At 52.1% G+C, this 24,044-nt stretch overlaps 2 protein-coding genes across 6 annotated transcripts in view; one reads left to right on the top strand and one right to left on the bottom strand.

Moving 5' to 3' along the window:
• PLCH2 (phospholipase C eta 2) overlaps positions 1 to 3,433 on the top strand; it is a 250,225-nt gene extending 246,792 nt beyond the window's left edge. For 3 of the 5 annotated variants that reach the window (XM_043994784.1, XM_043994783.1, XM_043994787.1), the window contains exon 23: positions 778 to 3,433. In XM_043994784.1, the coding sequence (XP_043850719.1) occupies positions 778 to 2,393 (1,616 nt within the window). In that variant the 3' untranslated portion in view covers positions 2,394 to 3,433. Of the gene's footprint in view, positions 1 to 149; positions 181 to 777 lie in introns of all 5 variants that reach the window. The other 2 variants (XM_043994786.1, XM_043994785.1) reach the window with 1 other exon arrangement.
• Positions 3,434 to 13,990: 10,557 nt separating this feature from the next.
• The window catches only part of PANK4 (pantothenate kinase 4 (inactive)), a 38,123-nt gene continuing 28,069 nt past the window's right edge, over positions 13,991 to 24,044 (bottom strand). Inside the window, exons 12-19 of the mRNA XM_043994876.1 lie at positions 22,484 to 22,571; positions 20,737 to 20,888; positions 19,375 to 19,430; positions 18,980 to 19,029; positions 17,400 to 17,504; positions 16,804 to 16,904; positions 16,470 to 16,538; positions 13,991 to 14,613 (exon numbers count right to left, since the gene is read on the bottom strand). Of these exons, the coding sequence (XP_043850811.1) occupies positions 14,400 to 14,613; positions 16,470 to 16,538; positions 16,804 to 16,904; positions 17,400 to 17,504; positions 18,980 to 19,029; positions 19,375 to 19,430; positions 20,737 to 20,888; positions 22,484 to 22,571 (835 nt within the window). The 3' untranslated portion in view covers positions 13,991 to 14,399. The remainder of the gene's footprint in view (positions 14,614 to 16,469; positions 16,539 to 16,803; positions 16,905 to 17,399; positions 17,505 to 18,979; positions 19,030 to 19,374; positions 19,431 to 20,736; positions 20,889 to 22,483; positions 22,572 to 24,044) is intronic.

The raw sequence follows: 24,044 nt of genomic DNA, 5'->3' as shown, positions 1-24,044 counted from the left end.
CTTCCATCTACAGGGAGGGGCTTTAATAAAATCCCTCTCTGCACCTCCTGGTCCCTTCCTTCCTGCCCTTGACTCAGTCTCCCGCTTCTGTCTCACCCTCCCAACTAATTATGGTTTCTCCTGTCCTTATGCATGCTCTGCCTCTGTAGTTAAGAATTGAAAGGACAGAAAGACTTCAAGGTAACTCCACAAGACTCCTCCCCACTCCTCTGCCTTGGATGGTTCCTTTCCAGCCGCCTGACTGGGGCTCCTGAAAGTCCAGGCCCCCATGCCCATTGCCACGTCTGACCACAGGGTCTCATTGTGCCCTGAGCATGCTGGCCAGATGGGCGTGGGAACATAGCTGTGGTGGTCTCCAAGCCCCAAACTTGGGGGTTCTGTGTTCAGCATGGGATTCTCCCTGAGCATGCTTGAATAGTGTGTGTGTGTGTGTGTGTGTGTGTGTGTGTGTGTGTGTGTGTGTGTGTGTGTGTGTGTGCATGTGCATGCACCCCTGGCTGGAGGGGAAGAGGGAGGACCGGACGGAGCACTGCAAGATTTGGAGGGCGATAGGATACCTCTGTGTGTTGGCTCTAGTCCCTCAAATCCACCCCTACCCCCATCTAGACTTCCCCAGAGTTTTGGGCCTTGTCCCCCACCCCCATCTAGACTTCCCCAGAGCTCTGGGCCTCGTTCTCTACCCCCTGCTGTGGGGCTCTTGGAGGGCGGGGCCCTGGGCTGTTGTTCACGGCTCTCACGCACCCACTGCCTGGCTTGACGCTGCCCTTCTCTCTCCAGATGGCCGCCCGTTCTCCATCCAGAGATCTGTCTCGTCTTTGTACAGCCTCGAAACCATCGCGGAGGAGCCTCTCGTTGCCAAGGAAACACCATTCCCAGCTCCCTGCCCCCTTCTGCCCCCCGCTCCCATCAGCGACTCGGAGGGAGGGTCCCCTTGCTCAGCGGACTCAGGCTCTGACACCCCTCTGAGCTCTCCCTCCCCAGGTGGGCCAAGGACCAATGGCCCAGGTGGACTAACAGCTCCAGGATCACACCGCACTGAAGGAAGTCCAGAGGGAGAGCGGCTGACAAACGGCGGAGAACAGGAGTCCCGGGGAGCACTGCCCACTCCCCCCGCAGGGCAGGGCTTCCTGCTGCACCCCTCCCTCTCCCACTGTGAAGAGGAACCGGATGGGGCAGCTCAGAGGGCAGAGCGCACAGATGACCCTCAGGGTCCCCGCCGGCCTGTGGGTTCAGTACCTCTGCGTATCCCTCCGGCCGCAGCCCGGACCCTGGCCGGCCCGCCAGCTGTGGTGAGGAGGGCCAAGAGCGAAGGGCAGGTGACCTTTGACCACCTGGTTCTCCGGCGTGCCCTGTCCGGACAGTCCCCTGCGGCAGCCGTCTATTCAGATGCCACAGGCAGTGACCAGCTGTGGAGCAAGTTAGAGCCAGGCAGTCACCGGGACAGCATGTCCTCTTCTTCCAGCATGTCCTCCAACGACACGGTCATCGACCTCTCGATGCCCAACCTGGTGAGGAAAAGCCTGCCCAACCTGGGCTGTCTCACGGGCAGCCGGGAGAAGCTGGGCGGGCTAGCAGTACACAAAGGCCCCTGGCCCCGCTCAGCTGCCTCAGGTGGAACCGAACTGCCCCCCGTGACCAAGAGCAAGTCCAACCCCAACCTGAGGGCTGGGGTGGCCCCACCGCCACCCCCTGATGAGTTGCAGCCTCGGCCCCTGGCCCGGAGGCCCGAGGATCCCCTGGCCTCCCTCCGCCGGAGGCCCACCTGGAACAGGCTGTACATGGAGGGCCTCCGGGCGGAGGGCTCCTCCCTGGGGCCCCGGGCCCAGGACATGGGGACTGCTGCCAAGTCCAAGAGCTTGGGCGACCTCACGTCGGATGACTTTGCCCCGGGTTTCGAGAGTACCTACAGGAGCATCAGCCGAAGCTTTGGCCCCCGCCCAGCCTCTGCTGCTGGGGCCGGGAGATCCCTGGGACCCAGGCTGCAGGCCGGGCCTCGGGATGAGCTGACCGAGCAGCTGAGGAGGCTGACCGGTTTCCAGCTGGCCGGTGACATCACATCCCCCACCAGCCTGGGGCCGGCGGAGGACGAGGAAGAGGACGAGCCGGGGCCGGCCACCGCAGGCCAGGGGCCGGGCTTCCTTCGCAGGTCTTCCTCTCGGAGCCAGAGCAGGGTGCGCTACATCGCCACCCGGGCCAGGCAGGCCCAGGAGAGACAGCGGCTCCAGGGGTTGGGGGGCCGGGGTCCCCTGGAGGAGCGGGGCAACCCCGAGGGGGCCTGTTCTGTGAGCCGGGAGGTATGCGTGGACTCTCTGGCTCTTCTGATTCCCCCATCCAAGCTCACTCCGGGCCTCATGGAGGATTCACATTCGGGCCCTGTGCTCCTGAAACTCTAATCCGGGCAGAACCGGGGGAGGACAAAGCCCAGGCGGGGAGAGGCATTTGAGCTGCAGAGAATGAGAAGTGTTCTTCCTCCCTAAGGTCCTGCCTCCCCTTCGCTCGCCCTTCCTCTGGGCTCAAGCAGGGGCCGAGCAGTGAGGCAGGTCCGGGGAGTGGCCACTCATGTACTGTCTAAGCTTGGACTTCTCCATCCAGCTCTTCCCACCCACCCTTCTTCGACCTCCCCAACACCCACGTAGTGGCCACTGGGTGAGACCCGGCATGCTAGCCCCTCCCAAACCTGGGCTGGCCTGGGGAGGCTGGAGCCTGGCCCCTCCCTAGGCCACCCCCAGAATCTGTCCATATCCCACAGCTCTGAGGTGCTCACTCTGCAGTCAAGACTGGAGGGAAGAGGACACGGGGCTCCTGGCCTCTACCAGTGGTGGCATTCCCTGGGGGAGGCTCAAACACGGGGAGGGCTTAACCTGGGGGGCCGGCTCCCCACAATACTGATGTACATAGCGCATGGGGTGGGGGGATTCTCTCCTCTCCATGTTTGCACTGCCCTGCCAGGCTTTCCTGTGTTTTAAAATGAGATTATATACATATATATATATTTAAATTTTTAGACACATATAGAAAGTGAGAGAAGTTATCCAAAATTATCCTTCTCCAACTCCGTTTTTACCTTTGTTTTTAGCCTGGTGTGTATGTATTTACACATGCATGTGTGTGCATGTACATGCTCAGGTGACTGTGTGTGTGTGTGTGTGTGTGTGTGTGTGTGTGTGTGTGTGTGTGTGTGTGTGTGTGTGCGCTCGCGCGCGTGCGCTCGTTCAGGTCAGTGAGAGCCCTTCTTGGTGGGAAGAATGTTGACCACTGTGGATTCCAATCCCACCCCAGTCCCAGGAGAGGGCCATCACTTTCCCTTGGGACCCTAGGCCATCCCCCGCCCCCTTTGTACCCATCTTGTTTTATTTGTATGAGAATTTTCTCTGTACATTGAAACATTTTAAAAACCTATTTGTAACCTCTTAAACAACTACAATAAAATGCATTCAACCTTTTGGGTTCTGACTTCCTTCCACTGTAGCTGGGCTATGGATTCCGGCCTGTTTGGGGAGGCTTTAAGTCAACTCACAGTGGATCTGGTACTCCCCTCCATTGGGACAGCCTTCTGAGCTGAGCGAGCTTTGGGACCCCTCACTGAACGGGGTAGGTTTGGGGCTCATCTCTGGGCTGAGTCTGAGATGCCTAATGCTGGGACGATCTGAGTTTGGGACTGAGCATTGGTCCTTGGTCATGAATGCTGGCTCCTGAGCTGAGTGTCTGAACTCAAATGTTTTGGGGTCTAGTACTGGACAGATCTATATCTGGGGCAAGATGACCAGAACTCTGTCCCAGGGGACTGTTGACAGAACTTGGCAGCGTGGAAGTAACAGAACAAACTTCCAGATGCTTTCTCTTAGTAGAGGGGTGCTCTGCACCCTCCTCCCAGCTGTGGCTTCCTAGTATTCTGGAGTCTTCTTTCTCCCAATTGGATTTACCTTAAAAGGCTGAGTTGCGGGGCTCATCTCACACCTCCTGTCCTGGGTACAATTAGCAAGAGTTGAAAATGGTTAGGTTCAACTCTGACTTTGGGCTCATTGCTAGGCTGGGCTATGTTGGACTCTGGGTTCAGTGTGCTGGGCTGAATTGGGTCTAGGATTCAGGTACTGGGTGGGCTCTGGGCTAGGTTGAAAGGCAGGTTAGATTATTGGCTGGAAGAGAAAAAGAGAGGAATCAACCAATGAATGTTTACTAAGTTCCTATGCACCAGGCACTGGCTTTTGTCTACAAAGACAAAAATGATAGCCCCAAGGGGCAGCTAGGTGGCACAGTGGATAGAGTACTAGCCCTGGAGTCAGGAGGACCTGAGTTCAAATCCAGCCTCAGACACTTAACACTTACTGGCTGTGTGACCCTGGGCAAGTCACTTAACCCCAATTGCCTCACCAAAACAAACAAAAAAAACAAAAAATGATAGTCCCTGCCCCAAGGGGTTTCATTTTACACTACAAATTACCCATAAGTAATCATCTATCCTCTGCTCAAAGATCTCCAATGGTGGGGGCTGGGGTGGGGCACCCTCTCTCAAGATGCTGCCCATTCCAGACACATGCCTCAATGTGCTTCTTTATACCTTGTACCCAATGCACCTAATTCTGGCCTCTGAGAGAACAGGTAAAGCCCTTCTTCCACATTGCAGCTCTTCAAATATGTGACTATCCTGTTTTATTTGGAGTTTACTTGCCTGTTTAAGCACTGTTTCTCTCTAGTAGAAAATAAACTCTTTGAGAATAAGGAGTTTTTAAAAAAAAAAAATTAGGCTTTACATGCCCAGAGTTTAGCAAGGTGCCCTGCCTATGAAGGAGGTGAAGGCTAAGTGCTTTGAATTGAACTTGATTGAATTGTCCGAAGGTCTGAGGCTCCAGGGACTTAGCGGCAGCAGGCCTGGATTCTGAGCCTGTCTCTGTCGATAATTCCCTGTGTGACTTTAGGCAGGTCCACTCTGGGCTTCCTTTCCCTTCCTCCCTACCCCCCACCCCTGACTGTTCAATGAGGGCACTGGACTGGACAAACTCTGCCAGCTTGCAGTCCTGGCTCTGCCTGGTCCTGTTGTGGGATCCCAATTAGGTAAGTTACTGCTCGCTGAGCCTTGCACTTTGTCTTGGGGTTGATGTCAATACCTGGGACTGTCTCCCTCACGGCAGGTATTGTGAGCCTCGGAGGAGATAAGGAAAAGTCAAGTGATCTGTAAACTGTTGGGGGAGGGGGAGGATGGAGGGGCAAGGCCACCTCCATGAGATTTAAGGAAAGTGGGGCCAGGGGAAAGAGTTGGGGGGAGCCACACATCCTCCTTAAGAATCCTCCAGGACTGTTCAGTCATGTCTGACTCTGTGATTTCATTTGGGGTTTTCTTGGTAAAGATGCTGGAGCGGTTTGCCATTTCCCTTCTCCGGCTCATTTTACAGATGAGGAAACTGAGGCAAACAGGGTTAAGCGACTTGCCCAGGGCCACACAGCTAATGAATGTCTGGGGCTGGATTTGAATTCAAGTCTCCCTGACTCCAGGCGTGGCACTCTATCCACTGTGCCACTTAACTGCTTCTGCAGGGTAGACAACCCCATTTCCTTCAGGGAGAACCTCATATGACCTAAGGCCCTGCACCCTGTGTGAAGAGAGTGGATCAAGGAGGGCTTCCTGCAGGAGGCGGTCTTTGAACTTGGCTTTAAGTGAAGGGCAGGAGCAGCTAGGTGGCGCAGTGGATAAAGCACCAGGGCAGAACTTTCTTTTGTGCCCCCCCACCCCCACCCCAAGGTCCACTGCCCAAGGGCTGGGAGGGCGGGGAGGGGGAGGATCTTTCTTTTTCCTTCCATGGGGTTCTAGTTATAGGACTTTCCTGGCCTGTGGAAATGCTGTTGACTTGCTCTGAGCTGCCTTGCTCAGTACTAAGCAAGGAGGATGAAACTTGCCTGGTTCCCCAGCTACCCCCTCCCCCAACTAACAACTCCTGAGATCTTGTCCCTTCCTCCCTGAATTCCTAGATCAGCCCTACAGTCCCCCATTCTTCTGGGGATGGGGAAAGGCTTCTAGGCACAGGAAACAGTGTCGGGAGCAGTGATGTGAGGGCTGTAACAAGGGAGGGAAGGGATGTCCCATGTCAGTCATGCAAGTCCCGACCCCTCCCCAAGGCTGCAGCAAGCTGAGAACAGCCTTTTTTCCAGCAGGGGCCCAGGAGGGAGCAGGCAGGCCCAGGGCTCCTCCAGAAGTGAGCTTGAAGGGTGCAGCTAGATGGTGCAGCGGATAGAGCACCGGCCCTGGAGTCAGGAGGACCTGAGTTCAAATCCAGCCTCAGACACTCAACACTTACTAGCTGTGTGACCCTGGGCAGGTCACTTAACCCCAATTGCCCAGCAAAAAAAGCAGAAGTGAGCTTGAATTGTATTAGGTGGGGAGGAGATCTTTTAGAATAAAGGATAGAAGGTCCTCCCACCCTCCATTAGGGCTCAAGAAATCAGAGCGGGGGGGGGGGGGGGGGGGGGGGGGGGGGGGGGGAGGATGGACAGACAGACAGGTTCTCCTCTCAGCCTACCAATGCCATCTGGGGGTTGGATAGCAGAGGGTTTTTGTTTGTTTGTCTTTTAGTGAGGCAATTGGGGTTAAACGACTTGCCCAGGGTCACACAGCTAGTAAGTGTTAAGTGTCTGAGGCCGGATTTGAACTCAGGTCCTCCTGAATCCAGGGCCGGTGCTCTATCCTCTGCTCCATCTAGCTGCCACGTGGATGGCAGAGTTTTAAGGCAGTGATTCCCCGGGGCCCTCATGGGAACCAGGCTGGCAGCAGACAAGCCTCAGTTGCTCTGAAATAATAAACGCCTTGGGTCACCAGGCTATAAACTGAAAGAATTTCTGTTTCTTAAGGTGCTGTTCACATTGGGAAAGTTCCACCATTGCTAGCTCCCCTAGTAAGAGGCCAGGGAGGTTGGAACAAAGGCAGACCCAAAATCGTGCTTGGTTCTGATGTTCAGGAAATGAGCTGACTTTTCTCTGCTAGGATGCGAGGGACAGAGCAGGCAGCCGATGGAGGGGAGGCGGGAGGAGGGATGGCAAAGGGAGTCTTTAGTGGGGGATTACTCTACAAGGCCTGAGCCCCCTCGCCCTGTTCAATGGGCTCTCTGAGGAGGGAGAGCGGTCTCTGTATTATCTCCATAGACAGACACTGACATTGATTTGTTTCAGTATCACTGAAGCTTTATGCTGCGTGCCCCCCTCCCCCTTCCTCCATCGCCTTCTAAGACTGCGCAGTAAAAAGACAAGGTACCAAGGTTAGGGATTCACAGTTTTGCTTGCAGCTCCTTAGGCCCCTGAGGGATGGGGAACGCTAGATCTGACCCAAGATAGGGAGGGCCCATGTGCAGCTGGAGGTGGCTATGGAAGCAGGTCTGCTGGTCTAGCCCCTAGGGACAGCTTAGCCGAGCGCCGGAGAGACAGCCCCACTAGTGGCGGGGTGGGGGGGGCAGGAAAGTCCTGTCCCTGCTTCCTCTTCCCCTAACTGGCAGCCCGGAGCAGGGGGACCTGTGGTGGGATGGGCAAGTTTGCCTGCTACAGCCCCAGGAGCTCCTGCTGGCATCCCCCAGTCCCAGCGTCCCATCTTTGCTGGGCTGCTGAAGGGACCCTGAGCCAGAGCCCATGGAAAAGGCTGAGTGGGGGGGGGGGTGCTCCGGGTGAGCCCAGAGATCAGACAGCTACTTCTAGCAATAAAATACTGGTAACATGACAGCCGACGTCTACAGAGCAATTTAAGGTCTACAAAATGCGTTCCATGCTACCTCATTTGGAGCAGAGGGGCTTTGCCTGCCTGACCCCGTCCCCGTGTAACCATCCTCCTCTTCACCCTACCTGGGCCAGGTACTGCCTTCCGGCCCAGCCAGGCTCTCTAGGCGGCTCCCGAGCGCCACCTGGTGGTTCTTGAGGGGAAGTTCCTGAACCCCAGTCAGTACCTGCGAGCCACCCTCCCAGGGGCTGGCATCCCCCTGGTCGTGATGAAGAGGCAGCAGGCACCACAGACCCAGCTCCGCCCCCCATGGTGCCTGGGTACGCAGACAGGCCCCCAGGATCCCTGAACTCTAAGACTGGGACAATGAACATTAGCTAGCAGACGGTGCACTGAATCTGCAGTCCCCAGAAGTGGGTTCAAATTCTTTTTTTCTTTTTTTTTTTTTTTATGGGGCAATGGGGTTAAGTGACTTGCCCAGGGTCACACAGCCAGTAAGTGTCAAGTGTCTGAGGCCGGATTTGAACTCAGGAATTCCTGAATCCAGGGCCGGTGCTTTATCCACTGCGCCACCTAGCCGCCCCGTGGGTTCAAATTCTACAGCAAATTCACTACCTGTGTGACCTCAGACAAATTGCTGCATTTTTTCTGAGCTCTAGTTTCCTCTTCTATCGAGAGGGGCCATGGAGATTAGACTATAGACTATAGAGGCAGGGTGGTCCAATGAATACAGTGCTAGGCCTGGGTCCTTAGGTGACTTGCCCAAGGTGCTAACCCCTCTAGGCCTCGTTTTCCTTACTCAATGAACTCTGAGGTCCCTTCCAGCTCCAAATAAAAATGTGCAAGTTATATTCCCTCCCTCTAGAAGAGGGCTGAAGGTCAGCTGCCAGTGAGAAGAATGAATGGGGGACGGAGAGACAAAGTACAGGCAGGGTTGCTCAGAGAGCAGAGCTGGAGATGGGATAGCCATCATACTCTGCCCTATACCATGCCCCAGTGCCCAATCCTCACTCCCCACACAGGATACAGGCCTGTCTCAGAAGCCTTCGCACTGCTAGACCCAAGACATCCAGGTATGTGGGGGCATGAGGTCCTGGGGGATGGGGTGGCAAGCAGTAGGTGCTTAATAAATGTTTATTAACTGGATTGCTAAAGATAAGGCTCAGTGGAGGTTGGGAGAGCTAACAGGCAGCTAGTAGGACAACTACTATGGTATGGATGGTAGGAAGTCATGAATCAGCCCAGGAGGAAGCTGGCTGCAGCAGGAGAGAAGATAGAAGGGAAAAGAAATGGAGTCAAGGAAGGCAGCCATCAAGGGAGCTGGCAACGGAGCAGATGGGGAGTGGGGGGATGGGGCGAGGCGGTGGAGAACCAAAGAGAATCCCGAGGTTCCAAATTCACCAAGCATTGGGCTCAATCCTAGAAGTTGCTAGGTCAGGGCCTCAACCTGCACTCAGGGAGCTTTATACAGATGGAGAGATATTTATATAAATATATTCATTATATCATTATGTATCTTAACCTGGGGTCTGTGAACTTAAAGTTTTATATGGATACATATGTATATAGAGAGATCATATATATTATATACATTTATATATATATACACACTTTTTTTTTTCAGCTGTTTCATTTGTCTCCAACTTTTTTTAACCCCATTTGGGGTTTTCTTGATCAAGAAACTGGAGGGGGGCAGCTAGGTGGGGCAGTGGATAAAGCACTGGCCCTGGATTCAGGAGGACCTGAGTTTGAATCTAGCCTCAGATATTTGACATGTACTAGCTGTGTGACCCTGGGGAAATCCCTTGGCCCTCATTGCCCTACAAAGAAAAAAAAAGAAAAGAAACTGGATCTGTTCGTTATTTCCTTCTCCAGCTCATTTTACAGATGAGGAAACTGAGGCAAACAGGGTAAAGTGACTTGTCCAGGGTCACAGACCTAGTGTCTGAGGCTGGATTTGAACTCTATCTACTGATGTATATGTATATGTATATGTACATGTACTGTATATGTATATGTATGGATCTGTGGTGTACATACTGTATCTTAGACTTGGAGGTCTATAAAATTTATACATACATACCTATGTATGTGTACATATAAATATCTTAACCTGGTGTCTATGAACTCTGTATTTTTTTTAAGTCTGATTTGTTCACTGTAAGGACTGGGCCCAATTTTGGAAGCTGCAAGGTCAGTCAGGGTTTCTTCAACCTGGAGTCTATGAACCTGAAAATCCCCTAAGCTGGATGATCTCATTAGTCAGGTGCAGCATAAGGGCATCATGACGCTAATAAATAATAGCTCAAATTTCTATAGGGCTGATCTAGAATTTACAAAGTGTTTGAACCACATGATGCCTAGTGATTCTAACAATAAAGGTAGGTGCCATTATGCCCATTTTACAATTGGGAAAACAGACCTGGAGGGTAGAGTGGGCCACACCTCTATTAAGTGTGTGGGACAGAATTTGAACGCAGGTCCACCAACCAAGTACAAGTGGGCCTAGGTGGCCTTAGAGATCCATTTCAACTCTGACATTTTGTGATTTTGAGTCCGTCATTCTACTCGTCTGGGCCTAGGTTTCTTCCTTTGTAAAAAAAAAAAAAAAGGGTGGTTCTCTCATTTGGCAACTTGACAAAGGTGATTTGCCCCAAAGGTTTGTTAACCACCTGCTAGTCACCCCATATCCAACTGGCACTGAACTGTTGAGTTCACCTTGCAAAATGGAGGAGGGAAGGTTGGGCTTGGTGAAAGCCAAGGTTGGTTTCCAGTGTTTCTGGGCTATCCCCGGGTTTTTTATCTTTTAAATTACAGTCCAGAAGTCAGTGTGGTATAGTGGGTAAACTGGCCTCAGCATCCAAGAAGACCCAAGAACACCTGGGTTTAAGTCCCACCTGGGCCACCTATTGGCTAAGTTGCTGAACCGCTCAGTGGCCCAGGCTGTAAGCTACAGAGAACCCAGAGCCACACTGGAGGCCAGAGGTCCCTCTTTGGAAATTCCCTGGATCAGGAAAATTACAGACCCAGGTCGAATCTGGGCTCAGTCAGCCCTGCTGGGGTCACATCCTGCCTGTTAGACTCTGGGCAAGTCACAACTTCCTGGAGGCAGGCAGTTCCCTAAGAATTATTGCTGTTCATTCATCCAGTGGTGTCTGAATCTTTGTGACCCCATGGACCATGGCACACCAGGCCCTTCTGTCCTCCACTATCTCTCAAAGTCCGGCCAAGCTCGTGTTCTTTGCCTCCGTGACATGTCCATCTCATACTTTGTCTTCCTCTTTTCCTTTTGCCTTCAATCCTTCCCAACACCTGGGTCTTCTCCAATGAGTCTTCTCATTATGTGGACAAAGACTTTAAGCTGCAGCTTCAAATATCTGACCTTCCAGTGAACAGCCTGAGCGAAATTCTTTAAGTATTGACTGACTGGATCTCCTTACTTTCCAAGAGATTCCCAAGTCCTCCAGCAACAGAACTCAAAAGTGTCAACTCTTCAGGTGCTCAGCTTTCCTTATAGCTCAACTCCATTGCTACTGGAAAACCAAGGTGATGTCTCCACTTCTTAGTCTGTTGTCCAGATTTGCCACAGCTTTCCTTCCAAGGAGCAAGTGTCTTTTAATTTCATGGTTGCACTGGCTGTCTGCAGTGAGCCCAAGAATATCAAATCTGATGCTGCTTCCACCCCCCCCACCCCCATTTACCAGGAAATGATGGAACCAACTGCCAAGATCTTAGTTTTGTTTTTTTTTAATGTTAAACGTCAAGCCAGCTTTTACACTCTCCTCAAGGTGATGAGGTAAACCTCATCAAGAGGTTTCTTAATTCTTTTTCACTTTCTGTCATTAGAGTACATTGTTGATAATTCTCCCATTGACCTTAATTCTAGCTTTTTATACATCCAGTCCGGCATTTCCCATGATGTACTCTGCATATTAGTTAAATAAATAAGGTGGCAACATGCAGCCTTCTCATACTCTTTGTCCAGTCTTCAACCAATCACTTGTTCCATGTTCGGTTTTAACTATTGCTTTTTTGGCTCTTATACAGCTTCCTCAAGAGACAAGTAAGATGATCTGGTAGTCCCATCTCTTTGAGCACTCGCCATATTTTGTTGTGATCCGCCCAGTCCAAGGCTTTAGTGTAGTCAATGAAGCAGAAGTAGAGGTTTTTCTGAACTCCCTTGCTTTCTCCATAATCCAGTGAATGTTGGCAATTTGGTCTCTAGTTCCTCTGCCTCTTCAAAACCCAGCCTGCTCTTCTGGTAATTCTTGGTTCACATGTTGCTGGAGCCTTGCTTGCAGAATCATAAGTGTAACCTTGTTGATGTGTAAAATGAGCCCAACTGTTTGGTAGTTTGAGCATTCCTTGGCATTGTCCTACTTTAGGATTGGATGTAAACTGATCTTCTCCAATCCGGTGGCCACTGTTGAGTTTATTTTAAATAGCTCAGCCGCAATGCTGGCACCTCCACTACTAATGCTTCCCAAGACCCACTCTACTCACTAAGACCAGCAAGCCGCCATGAGCATCAGTAAGTTACGTACCAGGAATTCCTGGTAAATGAAATTAAATCCCTGAGAGCTTAGGGCCAGGAGGCAGGATTTCTGAAAAGCCTACACAGTCTCAATTTTTGTGTAAGTTTTGTACGGTCTGCTTTCGTTTGCCTGTGGAGCCAGGCGTCCAATGCCTGGATAAGTGCATTGCCCCAAGAAATCCCTAATCCCTCAGGGACTGCATTCCCACAGATATGAGGCTCCAGCAAAGGAGAAACCACAGAGGTTGCTACGCTAGATCTCAGAGGCCCTTGGAACGAATCCCCTCATTTTACAGAGGAGTCTGAGTATGTCTCTGTCTCTCTCTCATAAGCAACAGGACTGGGATCCAAAACCAGGTCCTCTGACTCCAAGTCCAAATTCTGAAGCAGCTGCCAGGCTGCTAACCAGTCACAATATACTGTATTCTAGCCTGTAGCAAAGCTGTGTTGATGACAACTTGGGGCAAACAATTTAGAGCTGTAAGAGCCCTTGGGGGTCAGGGGTCTGGTCCCACTCCGGCTCTGGCTGGCTATCAAGGGGAAACGCAAACTCAACATGTCCAAATCAGAACTCACCCAGGGTCCCCACTTCCTGATGCCCCCTAGGGAAGCACCGTACTCCCGCTCACCAAGCTCAAACCCACCATTCCACAAGGTGGTGCTTTCCACTCACCTCTTACTGCAGCTGTCACGACTGCCCCCTCCCCTCTTCCTTTACCCAGGGGCCCACTCCCCTGCTCAAGAAGCTCCAGTTGGTCTCTCCACAGCCTGCAACGATTACACTGGTCACTTAAGGTCTTGACAGCCTGGCCCCAGCCTCTCTTCCTACCACCCCTCACACACTCTGCATCCCAGCCCTGGTGACCTAGTAACTATTTCCATATGGCATGCATCTGCTATCTTCCACCTCTGTGTCTTTGCATAGGCTGTGCCCCCATCTGGAATGCATTCCCCCCACATCCCCACCTTGTGGAATCTCTCCCTTCTTTCAAGGAATAGCTCAAGTGCCACCTCCTAGGTCAGGCCTTCCCTGGCTCCCCTACCCCCCAAATAACTTTGTGCCTATCTTGCGTTTACCAACATGTGCTTGTGTTGCTTCCCCCCAGCAGAACGTGGGCTCCCTCAAGACAAGGGAGAGAAGAGAGAGGGGTGGGGAGAGAGAGCCTGGTTTTCTGAGGGGCTGAGTGTGAAAAGCTACCTCCTGATTCCTCATTCAGACACCACTCCTGCCTCTGAAGGGCCATCAACAGTCCACAAACATTTATTGAGTGCCTCCTATGAGATGTGTGTGTGCAACTCACAGCCCCTGCCCGCAAGAAGCTTTGATTCAAAGCCATGCTTGCCAAACAGAAGAGATTCCTCCAAAAAAGAATGCCCCTTTGGTGCTCACCCTGCCCTGTTCCTCCTCCCTTTCAGCCCAAGTATGGCAGTAGAGTTTGGAGAGTACAGAAAAATGGGCCTTGGTGGGCTTGGAGACCCCACAAGGTAAAGAACCAAGATGCCCTGGGAGGTACAGGCTCCCCCTGCGTGTGGCACCACCAATACCCTGCTGCAGGACCCTGGAAACTAAGGGCATCTTAGTCTGTTCTGCCGGCTGGCTACCAGCACCTGGCGCTCTTAACTCAAAGGAGTCTCAGGTCCTCCCCGATTCAGGGAAGCCCAGGATGATGTGAGAGAGCTGGAGCCTGGAAATAGGTCCTGTGGGTTGAGAAAGGCCTGTGGTAAGAGCTTTATCTAAAGGAGCAAACACGCAAAAGCAACTCTGAGCGCTTTAAAAACTCTATTTGGTACGGGCCATTCGACTGCTGGCGGGTTTAGTCAAAGATAGATATATATATTTTTAAAAGTCTCTTTAACATTTAAATATATTTCAATATGAATGTCTCACAGAACAAAAAAGTCAAGTCTTTCCATCACAAATACTGCAGCATTAAAATAAACACTTACCAAAATAAACAATATGAGTGATATACATATATATATATATACGTTTGTGGGTATAGTCTATTGAGTTAGTCATATTGTTGCTTTGAGTCACAAAAGCACAATATAAATACAGAATCTGATTGGAACTCCATTTCCCCTGTTGTAATAAAAATACATTCTTTACCACTGACAATAAAGCTAGTGCAAGTGTAGGGCAGGCAGCGCCCCCGGCCCCCGAGGGGCCGCTCACTTGGCTGGGACTTCATACTTGAAAATGACGCTGAACAGCCGGCCCCCGAGCCGGTCGGCCAACCACGAGTTCTTGATGACGGCGAGCTTGAGGCTCTCACAGCGCAGCGCCGCGTAGTAGTTGGTATGGATGGCGCGGCCCATGCCCTCAATGATCACCAGGTCCGTGCTGCGCTCCCGAACCAGCACGGCCAGCCCTTTGTCTAGACGGCTGCAAGGGAACGAAAGGGCACGCTGAGCTGGGCAGCCCTACAGTGCCTTGGGGGTGCCCACAATGGGCTGTGCAGAAATGACATTACCCCCCCACTTGCTGGCTGTTATCAATCCATACCAAATTGTAAACGTTCCCCTCCTAACGTGTTCTCTCTCCCAGCATATCTCATGCTCCCCTTTGGACAGAGAGCCCATCAGTGGCCTCCTCTGGGATTCCACCATCATGGGGAACTCCGAACATCAAAAATACTAGCAGTGATGAAGGTTCAATTCAATTAATTAGCATTTATTAAGCAAGCCCCTACTACTACAGGGCACCTCACTGGTACAGTGGACCTAGTGTCAGGAAGACTCCTCTTCCCAAGTTCAAATCAGGCCTCAGACACTTCCTAACTCTGGGACCCCAGGCGAGTCACTTGGCCCAGTTCTCCTTCACTTCATCTGTAAGATGAGCCGGAGAAGGAGATGGTAAACCACTCTGACGTCTGTCAGGAGGTGTCAGGAGCAGGACTTCAACCCAGGCCTTTCTGATTTCCAGGCTGGCAGAACAATTTTCTGTGGGCAAATGGATGCGTCTAATCGCACAACTATTCTTTGTTTTGGGGTTTTCTTGAGGCAATGAGGGTTAAGTGACTTGCCCAGGGTCACACAGCTAGTAAGTGTCAAGTGTCTGAGCCGGATTTGAACTCAGGTCCTCCTGAATCCAGGGCTGGTGCTCTATCCACTGCACCACCTAGCTGCCCCCACACAACTATTCTTAACCAAGATGGGTTGGCTTCTTAAGGCCCTCTGCTGGACAACCCTGTCACCCAGTAACAGAACTGCCTCATCTTAAACCCATTTTGAATCTGGAGTTTTCCTAATTCCAACCAGTCTTCTCCAGTAAGTGAAGTTTTCTGGATCACCTGACTGGATCCCCAAGGGCTCCACTAGCAGAGGGACCCTCGTGGGCACTCAGAAAACAATGGGCAGTGTTTCCAGTTAACTGCCATCGTCACTTAAGGTGACAGATGAGGAGCCTTTCCCAAGTCGGTCTGCTGAGGTGGCAGAGTCTCAGCCGTCGTCTAGCCCATCCCCACGGTGGAAAAAGGATTCCCTCTATAATATGCAGACAGGTACTTGGATGGCCTGTGCTAGAAGCCCTCTGGTGAAGGGAAGCCCACACCACCTAAGAAAGTCCCCTGTCCACTGTGGACCAGGCCGTCCAGCCACGAGGTCTTCTTGGCCTCAAGTCTAAACAGGGCTCTTGGCATCTTCCACCCATTGAGCACCTTGTGGAGGGGAGCTGCTTGGTGCTCCCAAACCCCAAGTACATGATATGTGTGAATGGGAGAGGCTGAGTTTACCAATGAGGAAACTGCTAAGACACTCAGATGTTCAATCATAATAGGTTGTGGTTATGAGACAATAATGCTTTGAGAGTTCCAAAAAAAATTTCTGCCCAATGGTTAGTGCTGGGTGTTCCCTTTCCCAGACACCCCAAAAGATGAGGAGCAGCACCAGCTGGAGACAAGGCTGATATCAGCAGAGGCTATGTGGTGGCTCCCCACCTCCATTACTCCTCAATCTCCTCTCTCAATCTCTTTTCTCCTCTCCCTCCACCCTGTTTGTCCCTCTGTCACGCACGCACGCGAGCACACACACACGCATGCGCGCACGCACACACACACGCACACACACACACACGCACACACACACATGCACACATGCACACGCACACACCCCCCACCTTGTTCTCAGTAAGAGAATGAGGACGAGGTGATAGATAAGGGCCCTCCTGGCTTCTGAGCAGTCCCAATCCTCCTCCACCTCCTCCCTATTTCAATGCAGAGCCGGTGCAAGCTCCTGGATTACCTCAGATCTAAGCAGGGTGAACTGGAGCCCGTCTGTACCAAGAGCAGCTTGTTCTCTTTCAACGCGGATCTGGAGGAGACAAAACACAGGCACTTGAATGACCACCACAAGGAGCGCACACTGAGCCCTGCAGGGCGGACTGATGGTTCTCTCTACTCGCACACGCGCACACACACACACACACACACACACACACACACACACACGCACACACACACCCCCAGTGCTCCCTCGGCTTCCTGCTCGCCCACCCCCAGGCACAAGGGATGCCCACCCACCTGCCCGCCAGGAGCCCTGGCTGGACAAATCCTGCAGCCGCGGGGAGAACACTCACTGTATGAGAGGGTCCATGGCCGCTATCCGCTCGGCCACAATGAGAGATTCGTTGTAGGTCACATCGTTGAGGGCAGGTCCAGAATTACAGGCTAATATGACCTGGGTCAAAAAGGGCCGTATCAAGACTGGAGCAATTGTGGTCCGGAGCGGGAGTGGGGGGAGAAGGCTTAATGGGGGGGACTTCTGCTTAGGCTTATGGGGGAATGGGAGCTTGGCTGCTTGGCATCTGAGGACAAACCTAAGAGCAGACAACAGCCAGTGTCCTTATGCAAATACAAATTCTAAAACAAGGGAAGAGAAAGGTTCAACCTTCAATAGGAAACAAAAAGGCCAATGGCACAGTCTGACCTAATCCAAATGCCCTCCTAAATCTGAGGGCATGGGAAAACCTCCTTGCCAAAAGGATGACAAGGTCAGGAGGGCCTCCGCTCCCAAAGAGGCAGCCCCTCGCCCTTAGGAATGGGTGCTCTGCGTATAATTGTCCCTGGTCACCTCACAATTTCGGCAGCTAGAATCCTGGCAGGGAGTGACACTCGTCCTGGTCTGGCCAGAGGAAAGGGTCCCCAATACTGGGCGGGGGCAGCACACACTCACCTCTGTTCCTCTAAGGAGTAGCTCCCTGACCAAGGGGAAGACTCCCAAAATGATGTCTATTCCACTGTTATCTGCGAAAATTAAGGCACATTTATGAGGGGGCCCCTGCAAGACAAAACCAGGATGTTCAGTTTGGAACAGGAGTTTCTAGATTTAGAAATAATCATCACAGAAGCAGAGAATGGCCAAGGCGGTGGGGGGGGGGGGGACCTCGGCAGCCTGACCTCTGACCCACACAAGGCTCCTTCCCAATATGGCAGACAAGTAGCCATGCGGCTTCAGTCTGCAAATTCCTAGTGAGGGGCATCCAGCTTGAGCCCTTCCAAGGCAGCCCCTCCCAATCGACCTCAAGCCACAACTGGACTTTCCCTTCCCTCCCTCTCCCTGCCCCAAGCTCCCCATCATGGCAGGCCTTGAAGACAGAGGGGGTCATCCCTGAGGCTTCTTTTCTCTGAGTTAAATAGCCTTGGTTCCTCCCAAGTGACATTCGGATGGCACGGTCTCTAACATCAACTCAGCCACCACAAACATCCCACACTATTTCTGAGTCTTCTGTGGACTCATACAAACGTAGCCTCTGCACCCCAGAGGCTGAGGCTAGAAGGGGAGAAGGAATAACCACTTATGAAATCCCTACTATGTGCCAGCTCAGTGCTGGGAACAGTAAAGAAAGGGAGCGGAGGCAGCTAGATGGGGCAGTGGATAAAGCACCAGCCCTGGATTCAGGAGGACCTGAGTTTAAATCCAGCCTCAGACACTTTGACACTTACTAGTTGTGTGACCTTAGGCAAGTCACTTAACCCTCATTGTCCCACCAAAAAAAAAAGAAAGAAAAAAGAAAGAAAGAAGGGGAGCAAACATTCTGATGGGGAAGACAGCCCATGAATCAAAAGACACATACTAGAGAAGTGCAAAGTGGAGGAAGATAATCAGAAGGGCTACAGCAGCTGAGGGGACTGGGAAAGGGGGGATTAAACTGAACCAACAAGGGATTCATGATTCCTAGATTTCAGGCTTTTATTGGAGAATCATTTTTAAAAGGGGGGAATTCATGTGTGTGTGTGTGTGTGTGTGTGCTTGTGTGCACACACATGTAAATCTGTGCACTCACCCATGCACACTGCCACATACACATGCACTGCCCCCAGCCCCGCATGTACAAAGGGCCCCTCCAGAGAAAAGTCAGCAGGGTCTAACAGACAAAGGGCCACCCCCTAAGCCTTGTCCCCATCCTGACCAGGACTGTTCCCTCCCTCCCACACCAGAATGGGAGGAGTCTTTCAGAAACCCCCTCATCCACCAAGGCCCAAAGGGGGACACCTTGTGCCCAATTTCCCATCACTTCTACTTCTGTTCCCGAAGCTCTTTCCATGATGCCAGGCCCAGTCTGCCCGGCCCTACCCTCCATGAACCCCTGTCAATAAGGTAAAGGAGAGAGGGGCAATCTAGGGCGACGCCCATGCCCAGGCTGGAGCAGCGTGCTGCAGGCACAGAAGCCCAGTTCTGTCTTGGGTCCATCCCAACAGCATCAGGCCAGCGCTCACAAGGCCAGTCTGGGCAGTTGTGGACACGACACTTACTTTTAGCCGCTGCAGCCACTCCCCATAGGAGTCCACTAGCCAGGGGCGCTCTAGAGAAGAGACAGAAGACAAAAGTCCTGTTAACCAGACCTTCACACAACCACAGGTTAGGCAGGGGTCTTTGTGTCTCCTCCAAGGAAGAGGAACAAAGGAAAACAAGCCATGCAGAGGCCTTCTGGTTTACTAAAGCCTTACAGGCAGTGTCAGCCATCAGTCAGTCAGGACACAGGCTATCCCAGGCAACACTGACTGTCAGTGGGCTATCCCAAGCAATGCAGGCCATCAGTCAGTCAGCAGGCTATCCCAGGCAACACTGGCTGTTGGTCAGTGGACTATCCCAGGCTTCTTGCCCCACTGCTAGCCACCTGCCCTTGTTGGCCTAGGATAATCCATACCTTGTAATTTTTTCTTGGCTTCTTCAAATCCAAACTGTGGCTCAGATTCCAGAACACTAGACAAAGAAAAAAGGCTATGAATAAAAAGCCTGTTAGCTCAAGTCACTCCACATGGAGAATGAGACTAAAACATAACAGCTGACCCACTACATCATTATGAGGGTCCAGATTCTGGGCAGGGGGGCTGAGGAGCTATGGGATGACAGGGCCCATCTCCGGAGGCTGTGCTAAAAGATCCTGCTCCAGGCAGACTCAGGGGTATGGAAGTTAATGAAGTCTTTCTCTAGCAACAAGGGACCCCATATTCCAAGGGGGCAGTAGCTGGAGGTTAAATAGGATGTGTCTCTAAGACCTGCACAATCCTCAATCATAGTCTATGACATGCAGAAAGCATGCAGGTCATGCCGAGAATGTGGAAAGATCTAATGGCATAGTTAGCCCTTGTGTTCCCCCCACCCCCAACCCTGTACTGATGGAGAAAGGATAAGGGAAAGGGAGTAGGAAAGGGCTCTAAAATGGAAGAAAACACACCAACATTGCTAGAGTGTAGGCTTCTTTTAAACCCAACAACAATTTCAAAAAAAAAAAAAAAGATTATAAAGCTCAGATCACTCCCCAAAGCATATTTAGAAGAGGACAGCAAGGTGGGGTAATTTCAAACCAACAGTAAATGTCATTAGATTAAATCAGATGCTTTTCTCTAGCTTTGCTTATACAGTGATGGAAAAGAGTTGTGATTCAGTACAAATCTAGTTGCTTTAGCAATTAAAAAGGTGTCAGGGAATAAAAACATAAAAATATTACAACATATACTAGATACAAACTAGAAATTAGTGCGTTTTACATGGGTTTTTCAGGATAAACAATTATGTAATCCTGCAGAACATTTTTAAAGCGCTTTTTAAAAAAAGAAAAGAAAATCCCTCAAGGTGAGGGCTTTACAACTGGAATGTACTCCATTCTTAATTGTTTTTAAAGTGTGCCGCTCGCCCACATCACAGGCCTGTGACTCAGTGGGTGGAGATGGAAAAAAGTGCGTTTCCAGCTTAGGACAGCCAGCCGTCTGCTAAACTCCAAGCGTCTAAGGTTCAGGACAAAGTGTAAAAGCAGCCGAGAGGCCTACTCCAAGCCAGGCTGGCGTGCCTGTGGGTGAGGATGGAGCCAGACTCATTTAGAGCACGGCCTGGACCTCAACAATCATTCCAGACACAGAAGCGGCGGGCACGCAAGGGCGGGAGAGGACGGTCACATTCACACCACTCAACTCAACTGAGGCTGGGGTCTCCAGACAGGGCAAGAAAAAGCAAAATGGGGTGGAGGGAAGGTGCTTGGAAACGGTGCCGGGAAACATTGAACACCTACTCTGAGACTGCTTTTGCTCCCCAGTCAAAGACATTCCCCGCAAGAAGTCCTTTCACCAGAGCAAACTGCCTCTCCTCCCAGCCTAATGAATCCAAAGCTCTGATTACTCTCTGAAAACATTTTAACGCTATGCCATTCTCTCTCTGCTTTACCTGTAGAAAGACACGAGACAGTGGACACACAGATGAAGAGATTGTCCTTACCAGCCGTGGCCGCTCAGTCCCCAAGACCACCTGCAAGCACTCAAGCATGCTCCGAGGCTCACGGCCTCTACTGGACCAACAAGTTGCCGTGACCAGTACAGCGCTCAGCATGGGCGAGGACACACACGGCGACTGCTCTTCGGGGGCCTCACCAGGCAGTGACCGGGGCTGAACCCACTCTAAGCAAGGGAATGCTGCTCTAGGGGCGTCCTCCCTCCTCCGCCCACAACCAGGGCGCTGGTCAATGGGATGAGAACGGGGAACCACGGGTTTGCAAAATCAGAAATCTGAGCAGGAATAATGCAAAAACAGTAAGCCCAGGAGCCAAGGGTTTCTGAAGGCCACTGGACTCCCCCACCAATGGGTGTGCAAACTAGGGTGCCCCCGGGGAGGGTGGGTCAGCATGGTAGCACTGGGGGGTGTGGGGGAGGGAGAGAAGGCGGGCTGGAAAACTGTCCTTACACATCCAGACTGCTCTGCTCTTGACCAGGAAAGCCCATTAAAACCAGACCTTCTCTCTCATTGTAATGACAGACTCAACCTGAAGGGGGGAGCCCCACCTGATGTGTTTCCCCCCAGGAGGGCCAGACCCGAGCCTCATGGGCAGGGGAAACTGCCACATGAATCTGACACCCCCCACCCCCAGCAATTCAAGCATACAGCCCACTTATCTCACTTCTGAATAATAAGTGGAAAGTGTCCTAACAGCAGCTGCTATGAATGTTAACTTTTAAAATACAGACACACACTTTGGCATTCCAATGCCAAACACCTTTTCCAGTGGCACCGTGATCCCCAAACTAGGGGATGAGGAGAAAGGACTTCTGGATTCGGGCCAGCTCCCCGGATAGGAGCCGGGGGCACTAGGGGAGTCGGTCTGACCTCAGCTTCTTTCTGTCCTAGGATGAAGCCCCAAAGGCCTGGGGTTAGCACACAGCCCACACGTCAGTCACGGCAGCCTTTGTAAAGGTACTGCCAATCAACTGACTGAGAGAAGCACCATTTCTCTGTGAGATACAGTATGCCTTCCTCCACGTGGCTTGTTCCAGGGATCAAAGCAGGGTGCTTGGGTGACTCGATACTCCCCAACATTTGACCCTGAGGATCCCTGCTGAGCCCTAGCTGGCTCCCTCTCTCCTTGCTCTCTCCGCCCTCCGCCCTCCGCCCTACCTGGTGATCTTGGGTGTAAGAGTACCCCACACGATACCTCTACGTGATCTATGGGGGAAATCACCGTGGCGCCTTCAATCCACAGCCTTTCAGCAGACACTGCCAACAGAGAGGGCCAACTTAGTTTGGGGGGGGAGGGTAGGGACACCCTCACGAGCAGCTGCTTAGTTACTGGGGCCAGTCACCAGAGAGTAATATGTTCTTGCCACTGATCAAACTGGTGACAGAAACGGCAACCCCCTCGTCTCTCGCCCTTTCCCAGTCTTCCGAGTGACCCAGCTCCCTTTACCATCCAAATCAGGCAAACTGAGAAAACCAAAGCTGATGTTTGCAGACTTACATTCTGGCCACCCTGTAAGGAAAGTGGGACTTACTTTTGAATAGGGATCTGGGAAGTTGAATTCATTCAAACAGTGCTCCCTCGTTTCTAACAGGCTCCTCACCGTCAAGGTTCCATAGGCACTAGATGAGAGACCAAGAGAGGGGATGAACACCGGGCAGATGCAGAGACCGTCAGTGCTGCCGGGGGTGGGGACGACACAGCCTGGGCTGGAGCCCATCAGAGGAAGGGTCTGACTCGCCCACCTGTGTCCTGCCCTCTGTAAGCAGGGACCTTGGTGGAACTGTGGGAATTCTTTAATGTGGAGTGGCCTGAGAAGGTGGAGATGTAGCCAGAGAGAGGGCCATGGGATATCCCCGCTCCAGCTGCAAGGCCTCCCAGAATCCCCTGGGCTAACTCAGGAGGGCCAGGCATGCTGCAGGAAGGCTGCGCTTGGCCCCCACGTCATCTTCTTAGCAGCAGCCCTGATCACCCCAGTGCCATACTTGCACCATAACTGGAATAACAGGGCCAATGCTGACCACAAAGGCTACGTCCATCTCCTCCTCTGTGGCTCCCCATTCCACACCAAAGCCCCCTTCCCTGGCCCCTACTCCCCTCCCTGTTGTCTCCTCCATCAGAATGGAAGGTCCTTGGGGGCAGGGCTGCCTTAGTCCTGGGCACTTGAGGCAGCACCTGGCAGTTACACAGAACTCTATGGTTTTCCTCATTTGACCCTCACAACAATGGGGAGGAGGGTGCTCCTTCCACCCCCGTTTTACAGAAGAGGAAACTGAGGGAGGCAGAGTCTCAGTGGCTTGCTCAGTCTCCCAGCTAGTCAGTGTCTGAGCTCAGGTCTTACTGAATCCAGGGTCTGTGTCCTGTCGTGCCCAGTGGCTTCGTGGTAGACGCTGAATAACAGGATGGTGATCACAGCACTGGCACCTCTTGCTTCAGTGAGGGTTGTGGGCAAAGAACCAGGAACCCTTGAAGGGCTCCTGAAATAGGGGCTGTCATGGGGGTATTCCTCATTCTCCTTTCATTTGCCCAGTTACTATTAAAAAGGGCAGAGGGGGATGGAGAGGGGAAGGTACACCTTAAGGAAAGTTATTGATTGGGGGCAGCTAGGTGGCGCAGTGGATAGAGCACCAGCCCTAGATTCAGGAGGACCTGAGTTCAAATCTGGCCTCAGACACTTGACACTTACTAGCTGTGTGACCCTGGGCAAGTCACTTAACCCTCACTGCCCTGCCCCCCCCCCAAAAAAAAGTTATTGATCAATGACATCCAATTTGCCACATGAGAACGATATTCTAGCATGTCCATGATCGGCTATTTCTGCCTTAAGGGAAAAGAGCCTGGGGTAACCACATCATGGAGACCTCTGATGACACTGAGGGCTGAGTAGCCTCAGGGCTCAGTGAGCCAAGAAGGCACCAGTGGGAACCATTCAAAGTGATGGGAGCAGACAAGGCCACAGCCCTGAAGGTCACCCATCGCCAAGAGCAGGAGGGCCTGGCATCTGGATGCCGGGTCAGAAACGAGGGCAAGTGCTGAACAGGAAAGAATAGCCTCTTCTCCTGACTGGGGCAGGAGAAGACGATAATGCTGCATAA

This window comes from Dromiciops gliroides, chromosome 3 (assembly GCF_019393635.1).
Source record: "Dromiciops gliroides isolate mDroGli1 chromosome 3, mDroGli1.pri, whole genome shotgun sequence".
Classification (NCBI taxonomy): domain Eukaryota; kingdom Metazoa; phylum Chordata; class Mammalia; order Microbiotheria; family Microbiotheriidae; genus Dromiciops; species Dromiciops gliroides.
Note: the sequence above shows the minus strand (reverse complement) of the source record. Positions and strands in the feature narration are given on the sequence as shown.